The sequence below is a fragment of the Ovis canadensis genome, chromosome 1 (genome assembly GCF_042477335.2).
Source record: "Ovis canadensis isolate MfBH-ARS-UI-01 breed Bighorn chromosome 1, ARS-UI_OviCan_v2, whole genome shotgun sequence".
Taxonomy (NCBI): domain Eukaryota; kingdom Metazoa; phylum Chordata; class Mammalia; order Artiodactyla; family Bovidae; genus Ovis; species Ovis canadensis.
In genome coordinates, this window is record NC_091245.1 from 265,321,686 (window position 1) to 265,348,982 (window position 27,297).

General features: G+C 48.9%; 1 protein-coding gene across 1 annotated transcript in view; it reads right to left on the reverse strand.

Moving 5' to 3' along the window:
• C2CD2 (C2 calcium dependent domain containing 2) overlaps positions 1–16,180 on the reverse strand; it is a 63,758-nt gene extending 47,578 nt beyond the window's left edge. The window contains exons 1-2 of the mRNA XM_069581540.1: positions 15,489–16,180; positions 2,733–2,831 (exon numbers count right to left, since the gene is read on the reverse strand). Coding sequence (XP_069437641.1) covers positions 2,733–2,831; positions 15,489–15,761 — 372 coding nt within the window. The 5' untranslated portion in view covers positions 15,762–16,180. The remainder of the gene's footprint in view (positions 1–2,732; positions 2,832–15,488) is intronic.
• Positions 16,181–27,297: the final 11,117 nt, after the last annotated feature.

Genomic DNA, 27,297 nt, shown 5'->3' on the forward strand with positions numbered 1-27,297 from the left:
ACTACTGAAGCCCGGGCACCGAGAGCCTGTGATCTGCAACAGCAGAAGCCACCACAGTGAGAAGCCCACACACCGCAACCAAGAGCAGCCTCCCGCTTGCCCCAGCTAGAGAAAGCCTGGGGGCAGCAACAGAGACCCAACACAACCAAGATAAAAAAATTAATTAACTGAATGTTTAAAAAAGTGTTAATGACAGGCTTTAAAAAAATAAAGCCTGTGGAATTCTATACATTTTTCTCAGCTTTTTGATGGGTGTGCAATATTTCTGCCATGGTATTAAAACAAACACAGTTTAAACATCCACTTCCCAAATGCTGTGTTTCTGGTACTATGTATATCTATCTAGCAAGACCTTTAAAAATGGTCTATGGCCATTTCTAATCCCTGCCCCCTCCCCAGCACCTCCAGGCCAGTCTCTGAGCTCTGTTCTTTCAACACTGACAGTGTCAGAAAACAGGAAAACAGAAACTGTCCATCACAAAGGGGCTTGAGGCTTATTTGTCAATAGTAGGGCACTCAGTCAATGTACAGGGGCACATCCCAAGCAGGGAACTCGGGTAGGTCAGGCCTACAGCAAGCTGCCCCCAGACCCCTGGCTTCTGAAACCTGGGCACTGCACCACCTGCTCACAGGGCCCCCTCCGGCTCTCAGGGCTGTGCTGGTGCCATCCTGCCTTGTTGCCACCAGTTTCCTCCCAGCATCTCCCAGGGATTTCCCATGCTTGCTGCAGGGGTTATGGAGCTCTGAGGCTCCAGGATCCACCAGGGCATGGGGAGAGACAGCCCTTCTGCATTGCCAGGGCAAGGGATGCTGGGTCAGTGCCTGGGTGACCAATTCTGGAGCTGATTGTGTGAACCTACAACCCAGGAACCTCACACCTGCCCCAGAGATACTCCCAGGCTTGAGTCTGAGGACTCAGGAAACAGTTCAGGGCAGCCTTGCTGCACTTGTGAAAAAGAGAAAACCGTCTCATTGTCCATCTGCAGAAGGTGGGCAAAGCTGCCTGTGTCCACCCAGAGTCGTGAACTGCAGTTCTAGCTAATGAACTACAGCCCCAAAAACCAACCTGGGTGAACATCCAGACTGCCATGTTCTTGTAAAGAGAAAGCTTTTTGTGAAAATGTACACATAAAACAATAAACATTTGAAATGTACAAATGATGTTCTAGCTGACCCAGGATGGGGGTGGGCGAGGATACACAAGGATGGGGTTCCAGTGGCTGGGTGGGAGCTCCTTCTGAGCCCAGGGCCACCCAGGTATCTCCTCCTCACAGTCTGCTAAATGGTATGCATTTAACTTGACAAAAAAATATCAAGAACAAGGGGAGGCTTATACTTAAGAGTCTCTCAGCACTTCGCAGAGACTTTTTATTACAAAAAATTTTTCCCATTTTTTATGATAGTTGACCAGTGTAACAAGTAATTTCAGCCTGTAAACTGTTAGCAACTATAAAATAAACTCTGTGTAATAGCTAAATGGCTAAAATCTATATATTATGCCACAGAATTATTCACATATTATTTATAACTGTACTCATATAAATCTAGAGCTTCCCTGGTGGCCCAGTGGTAAGGAACCCGCCTGCCAATACAGGAAACATGAGTTCCATCCCCAGGTCAGGAAGATCCACTGGAGAAGGAAATGGCAACCCACTCCAGTATTCTTGCCTGGGAAATCCGCTGGACAGGGGAGCCTGGCGGGTTCCAGTCCTTGGGGTCACAAAGAGTCGGAAATGACTTAGCAACTAAACAACATTTCATAAATTATAAAATGTATGGTTATAATTTAATAAAATTTATAGATCAGTCCTGGGTGTTCATTGAAAGGATTGATGTTCAAGCTAAAACTCCAATACTTTGGCCACCTGATGCAAAGAGCTGACTCATTTGAAAAGACCTTGATGCTGGGAAAGATTGAGGGCAGGAGGAGAAGGGGACGACAGAGGATGAGATGGCTAGATGGCATCACTGACTCAATGGACATGGGGTTGGGTGGACTCCGGGAGTTGGTGATGAACAGGGAGGCCTGGTGTGCTGCAGCAGTACATGGGGTTGCAAAGAGTCGGACACGACTGAGCAACTGAACTGAACTGATACATATATAAATTTACAAATAATCTGATCATTTAAACTATACAATCAAATGGCTTTTAAGTATATCAAATATATGTCAGATACATTTCACACTGTTGTGCAAGCATCCCCAGCACCACGTCTGGAACGTTCCGTCGCCCCCTGAAATCCCAGCCCCACCAGCAGTGGCTGTTCACAGCCCACCCCCAGGCCCCGGACACCACTTGTCTACTTTCTGTCTCCACTGATTTACCTATTCTGACTTCATGTGACTGGAATCTCGTAATATGTGTCATGTCTGGCTTCTTTTGCTTAGTGGAATGTCTTCAAGGCTCATCCACGTGGGAGCACGTGTCAGAATCACATTCCTTCATGAGGCCAAATAATACTCCATCATGTGGGAATGCCATATTTTATTTATCCATTCATCAATGATGGGCCATATTTTATTTATTTTTTTGGTGTAAGATGTCTGGCATTTTCAATAATTCGAAGAATAAATTCCCCCACCCCAGTTAAAAAAAAAAAAAATTGAAGTATAGTTGATTATAATGTGTCAATCTCTGGTGTATAGCAAAGTAACCCAGTTATACATCCCAGTTTAAAATTGGCTTCCTGGGTGAGGAAAGGCCTCCAGCAGGTGACAGCACCTGGCTCACCTTCTCCTGGGCCGACTGGGCCACGCTGGAGACTTGCTGCACGGTCAGCTCCAGGGGTGGCTGCAGCAGGTCCTCCTGGAAGCAGAGGAGCAGCGGGCCCTGGAACAGAAGAGCAGAGTGAGGAGACGGTGCCCTGGGAGGGTGGGGGCTGGGGGGGGAGCTACTTTCTAAAGGAGATGATGTACTTGCCACAAAGCTCTGTAGTTCTAAGAAGATGTGATATGACTTCATTTAGTTCAATAGGTGCTTCTGAAGAGCAGCCCGGGACAAATATCAGTAAGAAACTCCGGGACAAAATAAAAAAATGAAGACGGCAGAGGGGGTTTTGAGAGCTCAGGTTCACAGTGAGAGCGGAGAAGCCCAGGCTCCCAGGAGGGTAGGTGCGCGGCTGGCCTGCAGGTGGGGCACAGCAGGTACATGGGCTGTGTTCTCCCCTTTCTCTAGGAAAGCTCTCTCCCTAGTTTCAGAGAATCACCTCTCCCTGCCCCACGGGGGTGCGGGCACTCTCCTTAGGTTACCCTCTTCTTGTCTCCCACTGCCCAAGTGGCAGGTGGGCAGGAACCCGTGGGGAGCAGACAGGTGCTTCTCCATGGAATTTAGGATTCTTTGCCTGGAAATGAGCCAGCCAGCAGTACTGCTCAAGGATCAGGTTCCTGAATCCCTGCTTTGAGGACCCCCAGAGCTGCCAGGCTCCTGCCCTCCGTGGTCTCCTGGTTTAACTCCACCTTCAGCTCTCCACATCCTCTCATACCCTCCCAGAAATGTCCTCCATGGCTTGTCACTCTGGCAGGTGACAAGTTCTTGCAATTAAAATCTTTCATGAAAATTCTGCATTAAATTTTGTTTTTTGCAATTAAAATCTTCAATGCAAGACATGCAAATCAATTATTATAAACACAAGGCAATAAGACTAATGCTTTATGAAAGACTAAATCAGGACTTGGATTACCAACCAGGTCTTGGTATTTTGGACTCTGTGGGAGAGGGAGAGCGTGGGATGTTTTGGGAGAATGGCACTGAAACATGTATAATATCATATATGAAATGAATCGCCAGTCCAGGTTCGATGCATGATACTGGATGCTTGGGGCTGGTGCACTGGGACGACCCAGAGGGATGGTACAGGGAGGGAAGAGGGAGTGGGGTTCAGGATGGGGAACACGTGTATACCTGTGGTGGATTCATGTTGATGTATGGCAAAACCAATTTAATACTGTAAAGTAATTAACCTCCAATTAAATAAATTTATGTATATTTTTTAAAAAGTTCTCTTGTGCTGCTGAACACGTATGCCAACAATACGACCCTAGAACAAACTCTCCTTCAACTCTCTTCCTGACATGCTCCAGAAAGCCCATCATTATCAAATGAGTTCTGATCATGGATTTAAAACCAGACTCAGCCCCGCAGCTCCCCACCACATCTCATCTATTTCTGAGACTCCCGGCTGTGATGAGCTGGTTCCAACTGCAAGGCAAGATTAAGGGTGGGGGACAGAAATGGTACAAATGGCAGCAAAGCTCTCCTGGCAAGGGCAGTGGGGATGAGCAAGAATGAAGTCAGCCCAGGGCTGTTTCTTAAGAATCCCCAGTGATGCAGCGCACACCTACAGGCACAGAACATTGTCACTGACGTTCTTCTAACCTCATCTTGTCTTAGCGACATCAATCTCACCTCTACAAACCATCAGGGGAGAATTAAATCCACTTCTCAAGAGCGATGAAGTCATGGCTCGGGGCTGCTCTACGGATGTTCTCCATGGCTAGAGCTTGTTTTGGTGCGACCTGCTGGCCAGTGGCTTGGGGATGACATCGCCCCGTGTGCCAGGCCTCCTATTGAAAGAGCAGCCCCAGCACAGAGTGCAGTACTAGGCAGGAGACTGACCCCTTGCAGCAGTCATTACAGCTGCTAGACCACCACCAACTCTTTGTGACCCCATGGACTAGAGCCCACCAGACTCCTCTGTCCATGGGATTCTCCAGGCAAGACTACTGGAGTGGGTTGCATTTCCTCCTCCAGGGGATCTTCCCCACCCAGGGCTAGAACCCATGCCTCTTGTGTCTCCTGCATTGCAGGCAGATTCTTTATCACTGCACTACCTGGGAAGCCCCACAGCTGCTGGGACTGCATGTGAAACAATGTACCTTCTACACCAGCCTGACGAGACCACGTAGACTTAAGCAGCCTGGATGTCACCTCCTGCCCCTGCCCATCAGGAGGTGCCATCTACACCCTCTTACCCATGGCACCTTCTGAATGAAAACCCTGTAGATAGTCTGCTAGGAAAGTTAATGTCAAGAGGCAGGCTCACAAAGAAAATATGTGATTCAGTTAAAATGAGGACCCCAAAGTTCCCCTTCCCTTTCTGATTGATCCTGGAGTTTCAGAGAGCCCAGCCTGTGTGCAGCAAAATACCTGCATCTCTGCACTCTGTCCATGGGCAGGTAGCATCGTTCTAGACTCAACCCCACTCAGACCAAAGAAAGACTTTACATCTACAAGGAAAAGCAACAGGCAGCAACTGCCAGGAGAACAACTGAGAAAGAAACACAAGCCACTAGCTCTCCCAGACATTAAGACACACTACAGAACCTCTGTGGGCTTCGCAGGTTGGCACAGTGATAAACAATCTGCCTGCAATGCGGGAGATGGAAGAGATGTGGGTTTGATCCCTGGGTCGGGAAGATCCCCTGGAGTAGGAAATGGAAACCCACTCCAGTATTCTTGCCTGGATAATCCCATGGACAGAGGAGGCTGGTGGGTTACAGTCCACGGGGTCACAAAGAGTCAGAAACCGCTGAAGTGACAGCATGCATGCACGTACAGAGCCTCAGTGATTCCAAGCGTGTGGTACCAGCACACAAACACACAGATACCAGTGGGGCTAACACTGGGCCTGCAGAATAGACCCCAACATGTATGGAAAGAGTCAGTGACAAGAGTGGCATCCCAAATCACTGGCTAAAGATGGAGTTGTGAAAAATCTGGATGTGGGAGGAGCCCCAGATAGAACACAAACGTAACTGCGCAAGTAAAGAACACAACCACCAGAAGGGGCAGGAAACACATTGAACCGGAGAAACTGTGGCAAACAGGATCCTGGCTGCACATAAACGCGAGAATCTAGCCAGGAAATGTGATTCTCATGGGGGCACAGGTCAGCAATGCAGAAAGCACGTTATGTGTACGCTGGAGTTGACCACATAAGTATGTCACAGACAGTGAGTCCCAGATGCCTCGCTCTTGGAGGAGGAAGTTAGAGATAAGGAAAGGGGAAGATGAAAACGAACTCTGTGCCATTGGCCTGGAATCTGGGTTATCAGCATTTGTTGTTCAGTGGCTCAGTCATGTCCGACTTCTTGTGACCCCATGGACTGCAGCACACCCGACTTCCCTGTCCTTCATCATTTCCCAGAGTTTGCTCACACTTGTGTCCATTAAGTTGGTGATGCCATCCAACCATCTCATCCTCTGTTGCCCCTTTCTCCTCCTGCCTTCAGTCCTTCCCAGGATCAAGGTCTTTTCCAATGAGCTGGCTCTTGGCATCAGGTGGCCAAAGTATTGGAGCTTCAGCATCAGTTCTTCCAGTGAATATTCAGGGTTGATTTTCTTTAGGATTGACTGGTTTGATCCCCTTGCCATCCAAGGGACTTTCAAGGGTCTCTTCTAGCAACACAATTTGAAAGCATCAATTCTTTGGTGCTCAGCCTTCTTTATGGTCCAACTCTCATATACACACATGACTACTGGAAAATCCATAGCTTTGACTAGCTGGACCTTTGTCAGCAAGGTGATGTCTCTGCTTTTTAACACAGTGTCTAGATCTATCATAGCTTTTCTTCCAAGGAGCAAGTGTCTTTTAATATCATGGCTGCAGTCATCATCTGCAGTGATTTTGTAGCCCAAGAAAAATAAAATTTGTCACTGTTTCCATTTTTCCCTCATCTATTTGCCATGAAGTGATGGGACAAGATGCCACGATCTTAGTTTTTTGAATGTTGAGTTTTAAGCCAGGATACTTGGAATGGTTTGCCATTCCTTTCTCCAACAGTATGAAAAGGAGTGTCAACATAGTTATGATTTTGAAGATAGAGGCAGAGAGATGTGTTAGATGAATATGTGCCATCCACACATATCTTTTCCTAGGTCTGTTCACTAAGAGGGTCTAGAAGCAATGAGGCCCCAGCAGTAATGAACACCCCTGATGCCCAAATCTTGTATTCTAAATAATTCTTCAGTAAAAGGAATCAGAGCTGCTTGGAGAAGTGGTCAAATCCAGGGCCAGAGAAGAAAATACAAGATCTTGCAGAACCATCAAGGAAATGCTAATATATGTATGTGTGTGTGTGTGTGTGTGTGTGTGTGTGTGTGTGTGTGTGTGTAAGAACACAAAAGAGCTTCTAATGGCCCAAACAAGAACAGTTTAAACAACAAAACAAATAGTGATGGTACTGGATTATAGAGGCTTCCCAAGTGGCACAGTGGTAAGAACCCGCCTGCCAATGCAGGAGAGGCAATAGACTCAAGAGACGAAGTTTCGATCCCTGGGTTGGGAAGATTCCCTGGAGTAGGAATCGGCATTCCACACCAGTATTCTTGCCTGGAAAATTCTATGGAGTAGGAGCCTGGCAGGCTATAGTCCCTGGCGCTGCAAAGAGTTGGACATGACTGAGCATATCATGCTGGGTTGTAACCCATGGAATAAAGCAAATATCCATGAATACACACGTATGTAAATACTCAATAAAATGTATAGATGGAAGAGAAGTGTCAGCTTTCACTTGCAACAGAATTCCAAGGAATAAACGCCGAAGGAAAGAGAGAAAAAGAGAAAATCAGCATTAGGCAAACTCCACAGAAGTGTCGCAGACTAGATACGTGGATGCCAAAATCAGCGTGCAGAAGTGTGAAGAGTAACAGGATTTGTGCAGTCTCAAAGTACCTCCCCGAGCTATCTGTTAACTATAGGGAGGAAGGATAAGGGAGACATAAGATGTAAGAGGAGAAATGGGTGGAAATCACCTTAACACAGGGATCAAGGCCACAGTCCCCACTGGTAGGCCATGCTGACATCATAAACCCACGAAATAGTATACTCAAAGGGGCACATCCCTTCTGTGGTTTGTGGAACTGCAGCCCAATTGTGCAAAACACTGAACTGAGGGATATTTGGCAAAACAGCAATCAATACTCTTCAGAGTTGTCAAGGTCATGATCAAAACAAGGGAAGACTGGGAAACTTACTGACTGCTGGAGACAAGCACAAAGCAACAACTCAACAAAGGTAGGACCTGAACGGGACCCTGGAACAAGAAAAGGACACTGGTGGAAGACAAGGGAAACCAAGCAGGGTCTTCAGTTTAGTTAAAATGTTTTGTTAATTTCTTATATTGTTACAATGCTAATATAATTGTACCATGAAATATGGTAACATTCTGCCAACGTTAATTTCTTATATTAGAATAACATTAATATCATTGTGTAGGTCAGGAAGCAATAGTTAGAACTGGACATGGAACAACAGACTGGTTCCAAATAGGAAAAGGAGTACGCCAAGGCTGTATATTGTCACCCTGCTTATTTAATTTATATGCAGAGTACACCATGAGAAACGCTGGGCTGGAAGAAGCACAAGCTGAAATCAAGATTGCCGGGAGAAATATCAATAACCTCAGATATGCAGATGACACCACCCTTACGGCAGAAAGTGAAGAGGAACTAAAAAGCCTCTTGTTGAAAGTGAAAGAGGAGAGTGAAAAAGTTGGCTTAAAGCTCAACATTCAGAAAACTGAGATCATGGAGTCTGGTCCCATCACTTCATGGGAAATAGATGGGGAAACAGTGGAAACAGTGTCAGACTTTATTTTGGGGGGCTCCAAAACCACTGCGGATGGTGATTGCAGCCATGAAATGAAAAGATGCTTACTCCTTGGAAGGAAAGTTATGACCAACCTAGATAGCATATTCAAAAGCAGAGACATTACCTTGCAAACAAAGGTCCGTCTAGTCAAGGCTATGGTTTTTCCAGTAGTCATGTATGGATGTGAGAGTTGGATTGTAAAGAAAGCTGACTGCCAAAGAATTGATGCTTCTGAAATGAGGTGTTGGAGAAGACTCTTGAGAGTCTCTTGGACTACAAGGAGATTCAACCAGTCCATTCTAAAGGAGATCAGTCCTGGGTGTTCTTTGGAAAGAATGATGCTAAAGCTGAAACTCCAGTACTTTGGCCATCTCATGTGAAGAGCTGACTCACTGGAAAAGACTCTGATGCTGGGAGGGATTGGGAGCAGGAGAAGAAGGGGACGACAAAGGATGAGATGGCTGGATGGCATCACCAACTTGATGGACATGAGTTTGAGTGAACTCCAGGAGTTGGTGATGGACAGGGAGGCCTGGCGTGCTGTGATTCATGGGGTTGCAAAGAGTCAGACACGACTGAGTGACTGAACTGAATATCATTGTACTATGAATTGGCACTGTGGTGAAGAATCCACCTACCAATGCAGCAGACACAGGTTTGATCCCTAATCTGGGAAGATTCCACATGCTTCAAAGCAACTAAGCCCGTGGGCCACAACTATTGAGCCTGTTCTCCAGAGCCCGGAACCCTCAACTACTGAGCCTCCTCCGTACTGCAGCTCCTGAAGCCCGTGCTCCCTAGAGCCCATGTGCTGCAACTAGAGGGTAGCCCCAGCCCAGCACAGCCAAAAATAAATTTAAAAAATTTTAATCATAGTAACATTGTACCAATGTTAACTTTTTATACTGTTACAATGTGAATATCATTATACTATGAATTATACTAATATTATACCAATGTTAATTTCTTATACTGTTACAATTTTAATGTTGTACTATGAACTATAGTAACACTGTACCAATGTTAATTTTTTATACTGTTACAATGTTAATATCATTGTACTATGAATTATAGTAACATTGTACCAATGTAATTTCTTGTTTCTGATTATTGCAGCCCTGTGTGGTGTTGGAGAAGACTCTTGAGAGTCCCTTGGACTGCAAGGAGAATCAACCAGTCCATTCTGAAGATCAGTCCTGAGTGTTCTTTGGAAGGAATGATGCTAAAGCTGAAACTCCAGTACTTTGGCCACCTCACGAGAAGAGCTGACTCATTGGAAAAGACTCTGATGCTGGGAGGGATTGGGGGCAGGAGGAGAAGGGGATGACAGAGGATGAGATGGCTAGATGGCATCACTGACTTGATGGACGTGAGTCTGAGTGAACTCCGGGAGTTGGTGATGGAGAGGGAGGCCTGGCGTGCTGCGATTCATGGGGTCGCAACGAGTCGGACATGACTGAGCGACTGAACTGAACTGAACTGACTGATGGTTATGTAGGATGGATTAGGAAAGGATAGAGACTCAGTTGTTTTTACAACTTTTCTCTAAATCTAAACGCAGTAAACATTTTTAAAGTTTTTTTTTAAGGGGATGTTACAAGAAAGCAGCCCATCTTGACCCCATTGGCTAAAGGCTTCACACAGATCTCATCTCATCTGGACTAGATGCTGTTTCCCAGGCTGAACCCCAAGTTATCCTCTTCCAGGGATGAAGTACAGAGAGGTCAGCGCTTGCCCAAGGTCACAGAGCCCCAGAGCTGCCTCCCAACCTAAGCAGAGAACACACAGCTCTTCCAAGTAGCTCAAGAGGTCCCCTCCCTCCTCAACAACCCAGGGGGGCTGGCGGGAGTGGAAGTTAGCTTTGGCTGCATTTTAGTTGACATTAACACTACACCCACTCTTCCTTCCCCTGAATTCCCATGTTGCTGAGAGAATGGGTGAACACAAGGAACAACCTGAACTGGCATCTCTTCCTCGTTTCTACTGACAATCTGCAGAGTCATCAGTGAGCCTCCTTTAGGTTGATGCTTTAGAAGTGAAAAACAAAGCACATTAAACAGTTTGCTTGGCCCAGGCTTGGCCAGCTCCCAAGCAGGGGAGGCCTGAGTCCAGACAGGCCGAGGTACATCACCACCGTTTCGCCCCTTCAGTGACAAGTTTCTAACAGGGGCTGTTATTCATGCCCTGAGACAGCTGAGCACTCGGCGCCGGGTGGGCTGCACCTGGATGGACAGAGCTCTGGCCTCCCTCACGATCCTGGGAGCTGATGAGGGCACCGGTGACCACACAGTGCTGCTGGGGTGGGAGTGGGCCAGCAGTCGCCAAAAAGTGGGGAGGAGGGATTTTTGTTTTGAGACCTGAAATACTGCTGTTGTTTTTCAGTCGCTCATTCACATCTGACTCTTTGCAACCCCATGGACTGCAGCACACCAGGCTCCCCTGTCCTTCAACATCTCCCAGAGTCTGCTCAAATCCAAGTCCATGGAGTCAGCAATGCTATCTAACCATCTCATCCTCTGCCACCCCCTCCTCCTATTGTTTTCAGTCTTTCCCAGCATCAGGGTCTTTTCTAGTGAGTCGGTTCTTCGCATCAGTTGGCCAAAGTATTGGAGCTTCAGCTTCAGCATCAGTACTTTCAATGAATATTCAGGGTTGATTTCTTTTAGGATTCACTGGTCTGATCTCCTTGCTGCCCCAGGGACTCTCAAGAATCTTCTCCAGCACCACAGTTCGAAAGCGTCAGGACAAAGCCTGAGTAAATGTTGGGGACAGAAGGAATGCCCTGCGGGAAGACCCCACACAGGAAAGAACCCTGAATGTTTGAGCAACAGCAAGGAGAGTAATTTGACGGTCAGGTAAAGGATGACTGACTCAAGGTCACCTTCCCATTCTTACCAGCTGACCTCTTACACTGTGGGCACCATCGGTACTCAATGACCTTGAATTTTTGTGAGGAGCACTTGAAGGAAGCTCATTACAGAACAAGAAACCTCCAAGTCTTGTCACTTTGTTTACTCCTAAAATTGCTGCAGCTCATATACAAGTCAGAGCTATTAATACCATGTTTTAAGTTCACACGGCATCTTCTTCTTTTTTTTTCTTTTTTTATGAAGACCACAAATTGTCCTACAGTCTTGGTCATCTACATTTAGAACATTCCTCTGAAAAGAATCCTGGGGCAAAGGACTAAAGAAACAAACAGCTTCATGACCCTCTCCACCAGGGCCTGGGCCTACTCAAGAAACCCATTCCCAGACAAGTCCAGAACATGGTGCTTGCTCTCAGACCGCCGCTCCCCGCATGTAGTCCCGACAGCATCAGCCTTGGGAGGGGGCTCTATCCAGCCTGTGGGTAGGGGTCTCAGGACCATGGGCTCTGGCTTTCAGAGCTGGTGACCTGCTGTGGAAAGAGCAGCCCCAGAGTCAGCGGTGGGTGTCAAGGGTGTGGACTGCTGCTGAGGTGATGTCACCCCAAACAACTTTGTAAATATTCTCATAAATGCAAAGGGAAATCCTCCACTGTTGCCCTCAGATAACAGGGCATTAGTTCTCAGGTTGGTGACTGAACCAATCCTGGGATCTTCCCGTTCTCATGGACCGAGCTGCGATCAGAGCAGCTGATGTCAGGTGTTTGCAATGCCAGCGTGGAGGGGTGGTGTTGGATGGGGGGACTCTGACTGACAGAATGCTGGCTGGCTTATGGACCCTGTGTGTGTCCAGCAGCTTCTCTCTAGTGAAGAGCTAGCTTTGGGAACTTGTGAAACATACAGTAGGCTCCCTGTACCCCCGCTGACTCCCTGAGTCTGAGGTGGGGGAGGTGGCAGACATGTATATTCTTTCAAAGGTCTCTAGGCAATTTGCCAGTGTTCCCCAATACCAGGTATGTGCTGCCAGAGCAGCCATGCCCTCATCTGTCTCTCCAACTCAGCATCCTGTCTAATCATAAGGAGTAAGGGTCAAAACCCTGTAGGACCCCCTGATACAAGGAGCCTGCCCTGCCTCAGTCACTGGTCATCCAGGGTCAAAGGAGGCTCCACAAGTTACTAACCATCTTTAACTCCCTGGAGACAGGAGCCCCATTGTTGGGGATGACGTGTTAAACAATCATACCCTTTGATCCTTTCTTGCTGGACCTCAACTGAAGTAAATATTTGAGTCTCAAAGTCAAATTTGCTGCCCATGGGGGACCATGGACCCTTGCAGATGTAGATGAACCATGAAGACCCCTGGCCCTGGGTCTAGCTCAACACTGGCAAGTCTCTCCAGTTCATACTTCTCTGTCTCCCCTTTTGGGGAAGGAAGAGGTGCTGCTAGAAGGGTTTAGGGTTCCTTGCAGTCCTAAGATACGAACTGGGGTAAAACAGGATGAGAGCAGTTGCTCCACTCAGGAGAGAACTCCACCTTGCACAGAAGATGCTGGAGATGACAGTTATTGCCAATCCCCCAGGGACAGGAGTGCTCTCCTCTTGGGCCAGGGCAAACAGACAACAGCACAGGGTGGGGGCAGGAGGGGGCCGCTAAGCTGGCTCGCTGCACCGAATGCGGACTTGGAGTTGTCAACCCTAATCGGGGATTAGTGGGAATCGAGCTGAAGGGAGGACAGAGGGAGAGTCCCGCAGGGCTGGCTGCCAGGTCAGGACACCCACTAGGAAAGCACCAGGGCCTGCTCACCCACTCTGTCATTAGTGCTGCAATCGGATGGCCCAGGACAGGGGAGGGGGTGTGCCAAGGCCATAGCAGCAGTTATCCAGATCCTATCAGCCTGCAGAACCTTCCATTTGAATTCAAATCAAGCAACACGTCCAGGTACCAGGGAGAGCAAAGTGACACACACACACACACACTGAGTCACCTGATACCACACTCAGACCCAACTGCTGTCAGAGAAAACTTAGAGCTGCCTTGAGCTTATACTCAGTACATCATTGCCCCTTCCAGGCAGGAGTTCTGGAAAAACTAGTGTCTAAGATTCTGCAGTGCATGGTGAATAGCAGAGGACAGGCAAATAAGCCAAACCTCCCCCAACTCAAGCCGAGGCCTCCACCCACACAGATGTGAGCGAGCAGGAAGAAAGGTCTTCATCCGAAACCTTCAGGTATTTTCTCCAGTTACTCAAAGGGCTGCCCACAAATTCCAGGGCAGAGATTTCCTCCTTTCTCAGCCCTCCAGGCACACAGATAATCTGGAAGCTTCCAATCAAGGCAATTGCAGGTTCTGAGCCAATCAGGAAATGTCAGGGAGCCAGGCAGAATGGTTTAAGCAGGACTGTCCCAGACTTACAGGAGGGAGGGTTGTGCCTCTGCCTGACTCTCTCAAGGGCCCCAGGGTGACAACAGGACCCTACAGATCAGCTCAGAAAAGGCTGAGAGGCAGAATCAGTGGCCCACATCATGCCCCCGTCTCTTCCAGCTGAGACAAGACTTTCACCCGCTCACAACTCCAGCCTGCAGTGTACTCAGCCCCGGAACCCAGGCCCAGGACACCCGGTCAACCAGGGGTCAATGACAGCAGCTTCGTGGGGAAACAAATTTGTGTTTGCTTGTCCAGGTGAGGTCACGGGGCTTCAGGGTTCCCACAAGAAATGGGGTGGTTCCTCTGAAGAGCTGTCCAGTTCTCACAGCGAGGTCACAGACTCCAGGCACCCGGGCAGTCAGAAGTCAAATGACCTTGAAGGCTTTTTGCATCCAAAAGGCATGGTTATTTTTTCCCAGAGTTCAGAACATAGTCTTTTGTTGGATTTATGCTCATTCGCACTCAAAGCTTTTCTGTTTTTCAGGTCCATGGCTACATGAGTCAAGGCCACGGCACAAGAACCAGACAGAGGGCTCGCCATGCAGTATTCTGAAGGCTGACAGTTTAGACACGCAGCATTTGCTGTTTCCAAAGCAAAAGGCCATGGGCTTCTCCACTAAGTTCCCAAGCAGGTGGAGGAGCGTGTACACCTGGGAGCAAGGAGCAAGGAGGACTGGCAAAGACTTAGTGCCCCAGACTCACCAGGCCTTCATTCCTTCTATGGAATATTTAGAAACAGCAGACAAGAGGAGTGCATCATTAAACCAAGATGCCTTAAAAGTACCAATAAGCCACCCAGCCATTAACTAGACCAGGAACACAACCACAGGTGCCCAAGGCAACAGAGTTCAGACTAAGCCCCTAAGAGTTTTCAGGAAGTTCTCATTCAGAACACAGGTTCTGAGCCAATCAGGAAATGTCATGGAGCCAGGCAGAATGGTTTAAGGAGGACTATCCCAACAGGCAGGTAGCTGGGTTCAAATCCCAGCTCTGCCACCCATGGGCTGTGTAACCTTAGGCAGGCTACTTAACCTCTCCAGGCCTCAGTTTCCCCCACCTCTAAAATGCTGAGGATGCCTTTGCTCCAGGAACTGTGAGGATTCAGAGACGATCATATGTACCTAAAGCCCCCAACACACGTCTGGCCAGTAGCTGGCCCTCAATGGCCACTAATTTTAAGTGCAAACCTTTGGGTTATACATTCTGGGTAAAATTCAGCTCCATAGATGGAAGCATATTTGGTTCAGAGTGATTCATAAATCAGGTGCAAAAGCGGTCCAGTGTCCAGGCGAATACGGGAAGCCACCTGGGACGCCGGCCAGGAAGGACAGGTAAGAGCCAGTGGGGAAGTGGCCCCTGAACAAGTCCCTCCAGCAGCCAGGCTGTCCTCCTGGCACACTTCAGGTCAGGCTAATGAGACCTAATCACTCCGCCTTCATTCCCCACCGAGGGTCCTCGGGCTCCACGGTCTTTCTAACTTTCAAGGATGCTCTGCCCCTTGAAGCAGTCAAGGGCTGTGGCGAGGCTCCAGGGAATAAGAGCCTGAAGACACCCCGCGATCACCGCGCCCGACCCCGCAGCACGGCCGCCCTCACAGAAACTCACCCCCTTCCGTTTGGCCTCATCGTTCAGGGCGGTCACCCAGGCGGCCTGCCACTGGCTCCTCCAGCTGTTCAGAGTCAGGATCCAGGCGAGCAGCGCATCCGACTCTGGGCGCTGGCAGTCACCAGGCTCCGCCGCCCGCCTTCGGGAGCGGGGTCGCGCCCTGGCCAGCGCCCACTGCGCCAGGTACAGGCCCACCGTGCCCAGGGCCACGACGAAGAGAGCCACCAAGGCCAGCCACTGGACCTCATCGAGCCACGAGCCCAGGCGGGACATGGTGATGGCGCATACCCAGCACGCCTCGCCCCAACTTCCCAGGCAGCCCCCGGCCGGGCGCACAGCCCGCGGGCGGCAAGCTCAGGACATCAGCTCGCCGCCGGCCGGGACTCGCGGGGGGCGGGACGGGGGCGCGGCGGGCGGATCAGGGCAGCTGGCGGTGCGGGCCCCGGGCGCCGAGAGGCCGGGCGGAAGGCGTGAGCTGGAGGAAAAGCCGGCCGGCGCGCGACGGCCACGGCCCAGGACTGCGCCTCCAACCCCGCGCACCTGGCAGATAGAGACGCGGCCCGCGTTGCCGACTCGGGCGTCTGGGCTGTTCCCGGGCCGCGGCCGGCCGCGCTTCCTCCTGCGCGCGCCGCCCCAGGCGTCCCGCCCGCGGCCCAGTGGCGGCCGGAGAAGGCTTGGGCCGCGGGGCGGGGGAGGGGGCGCGGCCTGCGGGGCGGGGCCGGGCCGGGGTCGGGGCGGGGCCTGTGCCTCCCTTGTGCCTGGGTCGTCGCGCCCGTCCCCGCCCACGCCACCCGCCCGCCCGCCCTCTTAAAGGCCCGGCGTCAGGCTCCGCTGTCGGCCCCGCCTCCGCCGCGGCCTCCGGCCTGGCCCGCCACGTGCGCGCGCCGCCCGCCCGCTTCGGGGCCTCCCCAGGGCGGCGGCAGCGCGGCGTCTTCCGGACCTGACCTGTGCACAGCGTGGCGACGCGAAAGCGCGGGACTTTCCAATTAGCCCGACGCCGAGGCTACAGTGGGGCGGTCTGGCTGGACTTCCATGAGCGTCTGTGCACACGTATGTGCACGTGTGTGTGTGCATATGTGTGTGCGTGCGTGTGGAAGGGTGATTTCTAGGGTTGCGGTCTGCCCGCCAGCAGAATACTGAATCTGGTTTTCACATCCTTGGAAAGTCCCTGGAAACCCACCATTCGCACCCTGAAGTCTGGACCCTCCCTTGCAGAGCTGCCGTGATATCTCCCAGGAGCGTCAGAAAGGAGGCTCACTAAGAAGTCTGTGCGCATGGAAGCGTGTGACACCTCCTGGCGCCCCTCACCTGGCAGAGTCAGCCCCCATCATTAGGGAATGCCTCAAGGCAGTAGCCTGAGACTCTCAGAGTCCTAAAGACAAACCTGAACCCGTAAGATAGTGATTTGCTTGTCCTTCTGCAGTGGCTCAGAGGTTAAAGCGTCTGCCTGCAATGCAGGAGACCTGGGTTTGATCCCTGGTTGGGAAGATCCCCTGGAGAAGGAAATGGCAACCCACTCCAGTTTTCTTGCCTGGAGAATCCCATGGACACAGGAGCCTGGTGGGCTACAGGCCACAGGGTCGCAAAGAGTTGGACACGACTGAGTGACTTCACTTTCACTTTCACTTTCTGCAGCTCTATGAAGGGGATTTGACCTTGAATTGGGTTGACTGAACCTGGGCACAGAGGTGTCTCTCTGGCTGGGTCTGCCTGTCTGATACCATCAGTATGGGTCCTGGCCCCACCACTGCAGCAGAGGTTCCTCGCTGATTCTTCCCCAACCCTTCCTTTCCAACCTGGCTCAGGGAGAGTTTACTAAGACAGACTAGTGTCTGGCCAAAGGACATAAGGCTCTAGATCCGGCTGGGAGGTTGGTGGCATTTATTGACAACTATTATGCACAAATCCTGGAGACAGTAGAGCAAAGAGAACCACAGACAGATGCTATGACAGATCTGCCCTGGATGCCAAATATTAGAGACAAGGCTGAGGTGCTGGCTGGAAAGGGCGAGCTTGGTGTAATGGTATTTGAAGAAGTGTGCATGTGCAAAGGCCCTGAGGCCCGCATGTGGCTCAGTACCCCAAGGCATAGAATGTGAGTGGGATGGTGTGAGGGTTGCAGGGGGGTAGGAGGTGGGGCAGAGGCTGCACCTGGAGCACCTGAGTTATGGATAATAGATTGTGCCACAGAAAAGGAGAAGCAACAACCTGTCTTAAGCAGAGTGGAAAAATTGAATTTTACAAAGATCACGCCTAGCAACACGTGGGACTAGACTGGAAGAAAGTGGGAGAGGGCAGAGAGACCAACTAGAAGGGGATCCCAAGGGTCTACAAGAAGGGTTTAACACAGGCCTGGTGCATGGCATGGGGGAGAATGGGCCGCCACAGAAGAGGACATTTCTGGCTTAGAGACTGGAGGCAAAGAGATGAGGGTGGATGAGGTTTCTGTGTTTTTTGTTTTAATTTTACTGAAGTACGGGCTTCCCAGGTGGCTCAGTGGTAAAGAACCCACCTGCCAATGCAGGAGACACAGGAGACCTGAGTTTGATCCCTGGATAGGGAAGATCCCCTGGAGGAAGAAATGGCAACCCACTCCAGTATTCGTGCCTGGAGAATCCCGTAGTCAGAGGAGCCTGGTGGGCTACAGTCTATGGGATTGCAAAGTGTCTGACATGACTTAGCAACTCAACAACAACAAAATTGAAGTATAGTTGATCTACAACGGTGTGTTAATGCCTGCTGTACAGCAAAGTGACTCATCGATATATACATTCTTTTTCATATCCTTTTCCATTGCAGTATTTCAGGATCATGAATATAGATCCCTGTGCTATAGAGTAGAACCTCGTTGTTTATAGAGTAAGTTTGATGTGATGAGAGCAGCCAAGGAGTTTACACTCAAGGGCCTGATTTTCTTTGAGCGTAAAGTCACTCAGTCGTGTCCAACTCTTTGTGACCCCATGGACTGGGCCTGCCCGGCTCCTCCATCCCTGGGGTTGCCCAGGCAAGAATACTGGGGTGGGGCTGCCATTTCCTTCTCCAGATCTTCCCCACCCAGGGGTCGAACCCAAGTCTCCCACACTGCAGGCAAACTCTTTACCATCTGAGCCATCAGGGAAGCCGCTTTCTTTGAGAAGGAGGTAGGAATTGGGAGGTAGGTGGGCTGAGAGCCCTAGTGGGAGACAGGACTGGAAGCTGGCAGGTAAGGGAATTCATCAAATGGCCCAGGTGAGCCGGAGCCAAGGAGAACCAGCCCTTCCTCAGTTGGTCTGATATCAGGTCTGACCTTCTAAAAGCGGAAATGCCGTGATCCTATCAGTTTCCAGCAAGTTATCAATCCCTTAAACCGTAGCTCACCCCTCACCCCCACACAGGAAAGGGTTGAGAATTGCTTTTCTTTTCTCAGAAATCTCTTCTTATTTGGCAGAAATGTCTAATTACTTTCTGATATGTAGCCAGACCTATGCAGTTCAATAATCCAAGTTAGGCTGGCCCCCTTACCAGAATAACTGGGACAACTGGGTACCCCGGGCTCTCCGTCTCCCTGTTCCATGGAGAGTACAGGTGTGCGCTTGTGCACTGGCTGGGTGGCAGGTAGGAGACGGCCGTCCCCACCCCGTGTGACTGGTGGAACCAGTCTCATTCCTCTGCTGCCATATCTCTGGGGCACGCTACCCCTACTGGCTCATTTAGAGGCTTGTCACACACTGTAAACTAACAACCACCCCGGTGTGGAATTCATCACATGCTCTAAGTTTTTTCAAAGGGAAGATAAACATATAAATATTGAATTGCTTCTGTGTAGAAGCAAAGTGAAGAAAAGAAGGGATATCACGGGCTCACAGGAACACACAGCTGGCCAAAATGTGCAATAGGAACTAAAACTCTTCTTGTAAACCGAGGAAAGAGAGCAGACTCCCTTCACTTCTGCTCTGTCACCTGGTCCCGTCCATCCAGTGTGTGGAGGATGCTGGAGGCTCAGTCTCTAGGGAGAGCAGCATTCCCCTGACGTGTGATGACAGTCCTTAATACTGCAGCCCTTCAACCCAAGGGACCAGGCCATAGCTCTACCCAGGAAGGAACTTTGCTGTCACCCCCTCAAACCTCCCGATGGGTCAGGGACCATAACACTCTGCAGCAGTGGCTTGCTGCTGTTAACCCCACCTCAAAGGAAACCACTGTGCTTTGAATCCTCCGAGCCCCAGAACTGAGTTTCTGTGAGCAAGTGGGGTGGGGGGTATAGGGGTCTGGGTGCAGGGGTGGGGCTCATGGGTGCTTGTTGGCCATTGTGCCCCACCCAGTAGGCCCAAGGAAAACCATCTACACCTCAACCTACTGGGCCGCCAGAGGCAGCCACCTGCCTGGAATTCTCCAGAAAGGCCTGACTCTGAGCCTTGGACCATATGGGTCCCAGAGCAGCAGAGAGGAAACAGCAGACACTGTGTTTCAAAGGCCTGCCCAGACAACGCTCTGCAGCAACGGGCTGTGCGCTTGCGCACAAGAAGCGGAGGAGAGGCTTCGTTGTCCCCTTTGGCGGCTCATCTGTGTTTCCATGCTGCTGTTCTAATGTCTCCGTCTACCAAGCCCAGGAGGCTCTGTGAGCATGATGTTACTTTTTAAAATAGTATGTCTAGTGTAATATATGTTTCATAACTACACACAAAGTTATTAACACTGGAAAATACTCCTCACCATTGAACCAGATATTCTTATGGTCTTTTAAAAACACTTAACAAAAAAGTGGGATTAAGTACTTACTAAAAATGTCACTAAATTTCCGCCTAATTATCTTAAGTTTCCAGAAGAGGAAAGGGACAAATTTAGTAAGCTTCTAGTTTGTCTCTGACTTGGTGGGGACCCTTCTCCTTCACCCTGTAGCAGTTTGCTTGAGGGTGATAATGACAATGGCTTAAAGTATCAACTTGTGCTCGCACTCCCCGATGGACAGAGGTACTGACGGATGGGCACCCTGGGCCCCAGTGGGGCTGTGATGGGCCACTTGGAAATGCAAATGTGCAGCTTCTTCCTCTGTGTTTGACAGAAGACATTCCGAGAATTCCTTCTTAGTGAAATGCTTTTAAGACTTGGCTCTGTGCCCTCAGCTGTGGGGGTCTGCGGGGACATTTGACCCCATCTCCTAGGCTCCATCGGCAGGACTTAGTCATTTCCACAGTCGGAGGCTGGGGGCTGGGGGCCGTTTCCTGTTGTGCCTACGGCACGGGGTGGGGGTGGGCAGGGATGTAGGGAGCCTGCAGCCTGGTGGCATTAGAGGCCTCAGATCCTCCTGCTGGTGATGTTTGTGGTTTTGTGATGCCATCCCTGGGAGAAAGGCTGCATCTCTGCATAACTGCCTAAATCCCAAGTACTGGTGTCAGGAGGGCCGTGAGAAAATGTCTGAGGCTGAAGATCAGACCACACGCAGGTCGTCCCTGGCTGTGTGAGATGGAGATCCCATCTGTCCTGCGTGCCCCGTCCCGGAGGCCACCACTGCACCTGGGGGTGGGCCCCCACAGAGGCACCTGGTGTGGGTGGGTGACTGCAGGTGCTCACAGCAGGCACAGCTGGGTGCTGGCAACATTGAGGAGCCCCTGCCCTTAAGGGACTCACTTAATTTTCATGGCACTGTGTCAGATGTCACCATCCAGTGTTAAAGGTGTGGAATCAGAGTTCAGAGAGGCTGGGTCACTGGCCCAAGGCCACACAGTGAGAAAATGGCTGGGCCGGAGTCGGCCCCCAGGTGTTGTCGACCCCCAAGCCCCTGTTCTTTCCGTCAAGTATCATAAAGTAAACACATTCTGCTAAAATTAGAAACCTGTTCAAAGCTGGAAATGAAGGGGTCCCGTTTCTCCTGTGCTCCCCTGAAGATCTGTCGAAAGAAGATGAATTGCCTTTTGTGTTCGGAAGTCCAGGAGAGGCAGATTCCTTCAGACCCAGAGGGGAAGGAAGTTCATTCAGGGGTCATTCATACAAGAGGGGCTTATGTGGTGCTTCTCCTGGGATCCAAGCCCGTTCCTGGGAAGACTGCAGGGCAGTCAGACAGCCCTCGTGCAGGCGCACAGCGAGGAGCACCCCCCACCCCCTGCACCCCTGCAGGGTGCCCAGGCCGTCCACCTCTCACCCAGAGCCAGCAGCCACCAGGATGTGCCCTCATTCCCTGGCAATGGCTGCTGAGGAGCCTGAGTCACTGGTGTTGCAGGGCCAGAGGCAGGGCCTGGCAGCCTGCTGCAGGCCGGCCAGCCAGCCTACGGCCCGCCTGGGCCACCCCGATGACAGAGTTCCTGTGCACAGCGCCCACAGTGGGTGGCGGGGGACAGAGGTGGGGCAGAGGAATGGAATCCAGCCCATCCAGGTGGCTCGGTTCAGCCTCCCATGTGTGACTGCCCAAGAGCAAGGGGGCTGGGCAAGCTCTCTGGCACCCAAGGCTAGGATCTACCTTATGAATAAATATTTGAGCTCGTTTGTTTTCATACTGTGAAACTGTCCTGAGGAGGCAGTTGCCTACACCCTATGCTCTCAGAAGAATGTGGCCCCGCACCTGTCCACTGGTCTGAAGTCACGCTGTCAGAGAATCGGATGTGTCCGCTGGGTAGAGGTCACATTGGCAGGGTGGCCGTGGCAGCCTGGCGGAAGTGCACGCCAAGGAAGAGAGAGATGGAGGTGCTGAAGACAGATGTCGCCCCTCCCTCACCTTGTCGGAACTTTGCTCGGCTACATCAGAGGCTCCGAGGGGGACAGCTGTGTGGCCACCTTGGGACCTTCTTGCTGGATGCAGACTCCTGGGCACGGAGGGGCACGGCCCCTTCTTTCTCAGAACCCTTGGGATCTGCCTCCGGCCTCCCCCTAACCTGACCATTCCCGGCGCGGACTTCAGAATAACATGGATTTGATGCATGGGATGGGGCAGCTGCACAAGGTGCAAACTGGAGGGAGGGCCACACTTAGCCCACCTGCAGCCTCGGAAAGCTTCTCCCATCCCCCATCGAGATACAGGCCATATAATTAATATTTTGCTTTTATTCTAGCCCCAAATTTTCCTTTGTGCTATGTGTTTTTCTGAAAAAGCCTTGCTGGGCACAAGGTTAGGATCAACTATCTGGAGGAATATTTAGTGTCTTTGAGAGTTAAAGTACTATTAAAGGGTTTTAAAACCAACCCAAAGACACCTTAAAAAAAAAAAAACAAACAAAAACTAAAGACACCTGTTTACCTACAGAGAATGAATGTAGTAATTACATATGGTTATTATCTGTTGCTTCCCTGGTGGCTCAGTGGTAAAGAACATGCCTGCAAATGCAGGAGAGGCAGGAGACTCAGGTTTGATTCCTGGGTTGGGAAGATCCCCTGGAGGAGGAAAGGGCAACCCATTCCCAGTATTCTTGCCTGGAAGATTCCATGGACAGAGGAGCTTGGTGGTCTACAGGCCATGAGGTTGCCAAGAGTTAGACACAACTGAGGGACTGCACACAGTTATCTATTGCAGTGGCAAGCGGGGCAGTCCAGTAAGACAAAGTGAACAATTTTGCTGGTCTGGAAAAGTCTGGAGTCTGGAAACGACTGATCTAGTGCTTAAAAGAGGGAAACACAAATGCCTGCTGTTTGCCTGGCACTCTGCAGTGATTCCCACAACAGGTAGCTCAGCAGGGACCACATGGCTTGAGTGGATCTAGACCCGGAATCCGGGTGCTCTCTGTGGGACCCTTCCTGCTGCACCTGCGGACCAACCTTTTGCAACTGATGAGAGATTCTTCACGACGACTTATCACAGAGTCTCATTTTTCACTGACTGTGATGGAGTTGTCATCTCCCCACGCCACTCGAGTGGGAGGTTCGACTGTACCTGTGAACACCTGAGGTCATCACGTGCATCTTCTGGTGCATCATTTCTGGCAGAATCACCTTCTAGAAAGTCTGCAGCTCCCTCTCAGGGTCCCCACTGAGCCCAGGGACCAGGCAGCCAGCAGACCATGGGAGAGGGACACCCCTGTGCTCCCAGCTTCCCTCTCTGCCCAAACAGGCCTGGCTCTCCTTGAGTTAAGGGGGGGTCACAAAGATGAAGCAGAAAGTCCAGCGAGGGGAGCAACTGAGCCCTCACTCTCCAGGCTCTTCCCCAGGCGACAGGAAGAAGGCAGCTGATGATCCCAGTGGGAGAAAAAGGTCCCGCCTTCGCCTCACCCTTTCAGTTTGTGCAAACATAATAATCTTGCCTGGAGTCTGTTAGCAGTACTGCAATTCCTGATTATTCAATAGAATATTATTCAATACATATTCTGGTTTTTTTTTAATATGTCTTTACATTTTTAAAAATTTTATATTGGAGTATAGGGGCTTCCCAGGTGGTATAGTGGTAAAGAATCCATCTGCCAATGCCGGAGATGCAGGTATGATCCCTGGGTCAGGAAGAGATGGCAGCCAGCTCCAGTATTCTTACCTGGAAAATTCCATGGACAGAGGAGCTTGGTGGGCTACTATCCATGGGGTTGAAAAGAGTTGGACAAAACAGTGCCACCACCCGTAGCTAATAAACAATGTTGTGATAGTTTCAGGTGGACAGCAAAGGGACTCAGCCATACATATACATGTATCCATTGTCCCGCAAACACCCCTCCCATCCCATCTGCCACGTAACATTATGCTGTACAGTAGGACCTTGTTTGTCATCCATTTTATTTTTTTGAATGTTACTCAGCCATGAAAAGAATGAAATAGTGCCATTTGGAGCAATGTGGATAGATCTAGGGATTACCATACTAAGTGAAGTAAGCCAGAAAGAGAAAGACAAATATAACATGACATCGTTTATACGTGGAATCTAAAATAGGACACAAATGAACCTATCTACAAAACAGAAACAGACTCACAGACATAGAGAACAGGCTTTCGGTTGCCATGGAGGAGAGGAGGATGGCGAGGAATGTATCGGAAATTTGGGATTAGCAGATGCAAACTAGTATACGTATAGGATGGATAAACAACAAGGTCCTACTGTTTAGTACAAGGAACTGTATTCAATGTCCATATTCCATTATGGAAAAGAATATGACAAAGAATACATATATATATACACACACACATAACTGAATCACTGCTGTACAGCGGAAATTAACACTATAAATCAACTATCTTCAGTAAAATATTTAAAAACCTAAAAATTAAAACCATGCTAAAAAGTCATCCATTTAAAATATAACAGTGAGCACATGTCCATCCAAACTCCTTAACTATCCTTTCCCCTGTCTTTACCCGCTGGTAACCATAATTTCATTCTCTGTGAGTCTGTTTTGTAAATAAGTTCGTTTTGTTGTTGTTGTTGTTGTTGGTTTTAACTTTGAAGTTTTTGTTCTGTATTGGGGTATAGCCTGTTAACAATGTGTGGTAGTTTCAGGTGTATAATGAAGAGACTCAGGCATACATATTCAAGCATCCATTCTCCCCCAAACCCCCCTCCCATCCAGGCTGCCACACAACATTGAGCAGAGTTCCATGTGCTGTACAGTAGGTCTTTGCTGGTTATCCATTTTAAATACAGCAGTGTGTACATGACCTTCCCAAAGTCCCTGACTATCCCTTCCCCCTGGCAACCGTAAGTTCATTTTCTAAGCCTGTGAGTCTTTTTCTGTTTTGTAAGTAAGTTCATTTGCATCATTGCTTTTTAGATTCCACATATATGGGATGTCATATGATAGCTCTCTTCCTCTGTCTGACTTACTTCACTCAGTATGACAATCTCTAGGTCCATCCGTTTGCTGGAAATGATATTATTTCATTCTTTTTAGGCTGAGTAGTACTCCATTGTGTATATATACCACATTTTCTTTATCCACCACTCTGCTGATGGGCATTTAGGTTGCTGCCATGTTTTGGCTATTGTAAGCAGCACTGCAATGGACATTAGGGTGATGTACTCTTTCAGACCATGCTTTCCTCTGGGTATGTGACCAGGAGTGGGATTGTAGGGTCATATGGTAGCTCTATTTTTAGTTTCCAATGAGCCTCCACGCTGTTCTCCATAGTGGCTGTACAGTTTGCACTCCCACCAACAGTGGAGGAGGGTTCCCTTCTCTCCAAACCCTCTCCAGCATTTACTGTTTCTGGACTTTTTTGACTGGTGTGAGGTAATATATCACTGTGGTTTTGACTTGCGTTTCTTTAATAATAAGTGATGTTGAACATCTTTTCACGTGCCTCTTGGCCATCTGTATATCTTCTTTGGAGAACATCTGTTTAGGTCTTTTGCTCATTTTGGATTGGGTTGTTTGTTTGGATACTATTAAGCTTCATGGACTGTTTGTAAATTTTGAAGACTAATCCCTTGTGGGTCACATCATTTGCAAATATTTTTTCCCAACCTGTGGATTGTCTTTCTGTTTTGTTCATTGTTTCCTTTGCTGTGCAAAAGCTTTTGAGTTTAAGTAGGTCCCATTTGTTTATTTTTGTTTCTATTTCCATTATTCTGGTAGACAGTTCAGAAAAGATACTGCCACAATTCATGTCAGAAAGTGTTCTGCCAATATTTTTCTCTAGGAGTTTTATAGTGTCTGGTCTTACATTTAGGTCTTTAACCCATTTTGAGCCTATAAATATTTCTTTTTTTTTTACTGAAGTATTGTTGATTTATAATGTTTCAGGTATACAACAAGTGATTCAGTTTTATATATATATGTATGTATAATTCGTTTCCAGATTCTTTTCTATTATAGGTTATTACAAGATATTGAATATAGTTCCCTGTGCTACATAGTAGGTCCTTTCTTGTTGTTCATCTATTTTCTATATGGTGGTGTGCATCTGTTCATCTCAAACCCCTCTAAGTTTTCCCTCCAGCCCCCCTTCCCCCTTTGGTAATTGTAAGTTTGTTTTCTATGTTTGTGAGTCTATATCTATAAATAAGTTCATTTGTACCTTTTTTTCTTAGATTCCACATATAAGTGATATCATATGATACTTATCTTTCTCTGACTTAACTTTGCTTGGTATGATAATCTCTGTGTCCAACCATGTTGCTGCAAATGGCGCTATTTCATTCTTTTTATGGCTGAGTAATATTCTGTCATATAAATATGTCATATATATATATATATGTATGTATGTAGCAGTTGCTCAGTCATGTCCGACTCTTTGTGACCCCACTGAACTGTAGCCCGTCAAGCTCCTCTGTACATGGGATTTTTAGGCAAGAATACTGGAGTGGGTTGCCATTTCTCCTCCAGGGATATACATATATATAAAGAAGATGTGATATATAATATTATATATAACATATATATAATATCGATATGTTGATGTGATGCATAATATACATATTATGCATCACATCTTAACCCTTTCATCCATCGATGGACACTTGGGTTGCTTCCATGTTTTGGCTACTGTAAATAGTGCTGCTGTGACTATAGGGGTGCACGTTTTTTTAAATTAGAGTTTTGAACTTTTCCATATATATGCCCAAGAGAGGGGTTGTTGGATCATAAGCTTGCTCTATTTCTAGTTTTTCAAGGAATCTCCACACTGTTCTCCACAGTGGTTGTACCAGTTTGTGTTCCCATCAACAGTGTAGGAAGGTTCCCTTTTCTACACACCCTCTCCAATGTTTACTGTTTGTAGATTTTTTAATGATGGCCATTCTGACTGGTGTGAAGTGATACTTCATTGTGCTCTTGATTTGCATTTCTCTAGTAATTAGCAATATTGAGCATCTTTTGATATATCTGTTGGCCATCTTCATACATAACATGGGTTTTAGCTCCATGCTCTGTGTCCAGCAAGATGGGAGGGTGCAAAAACACCCTGAGAATCATCCTGCCCCCACACA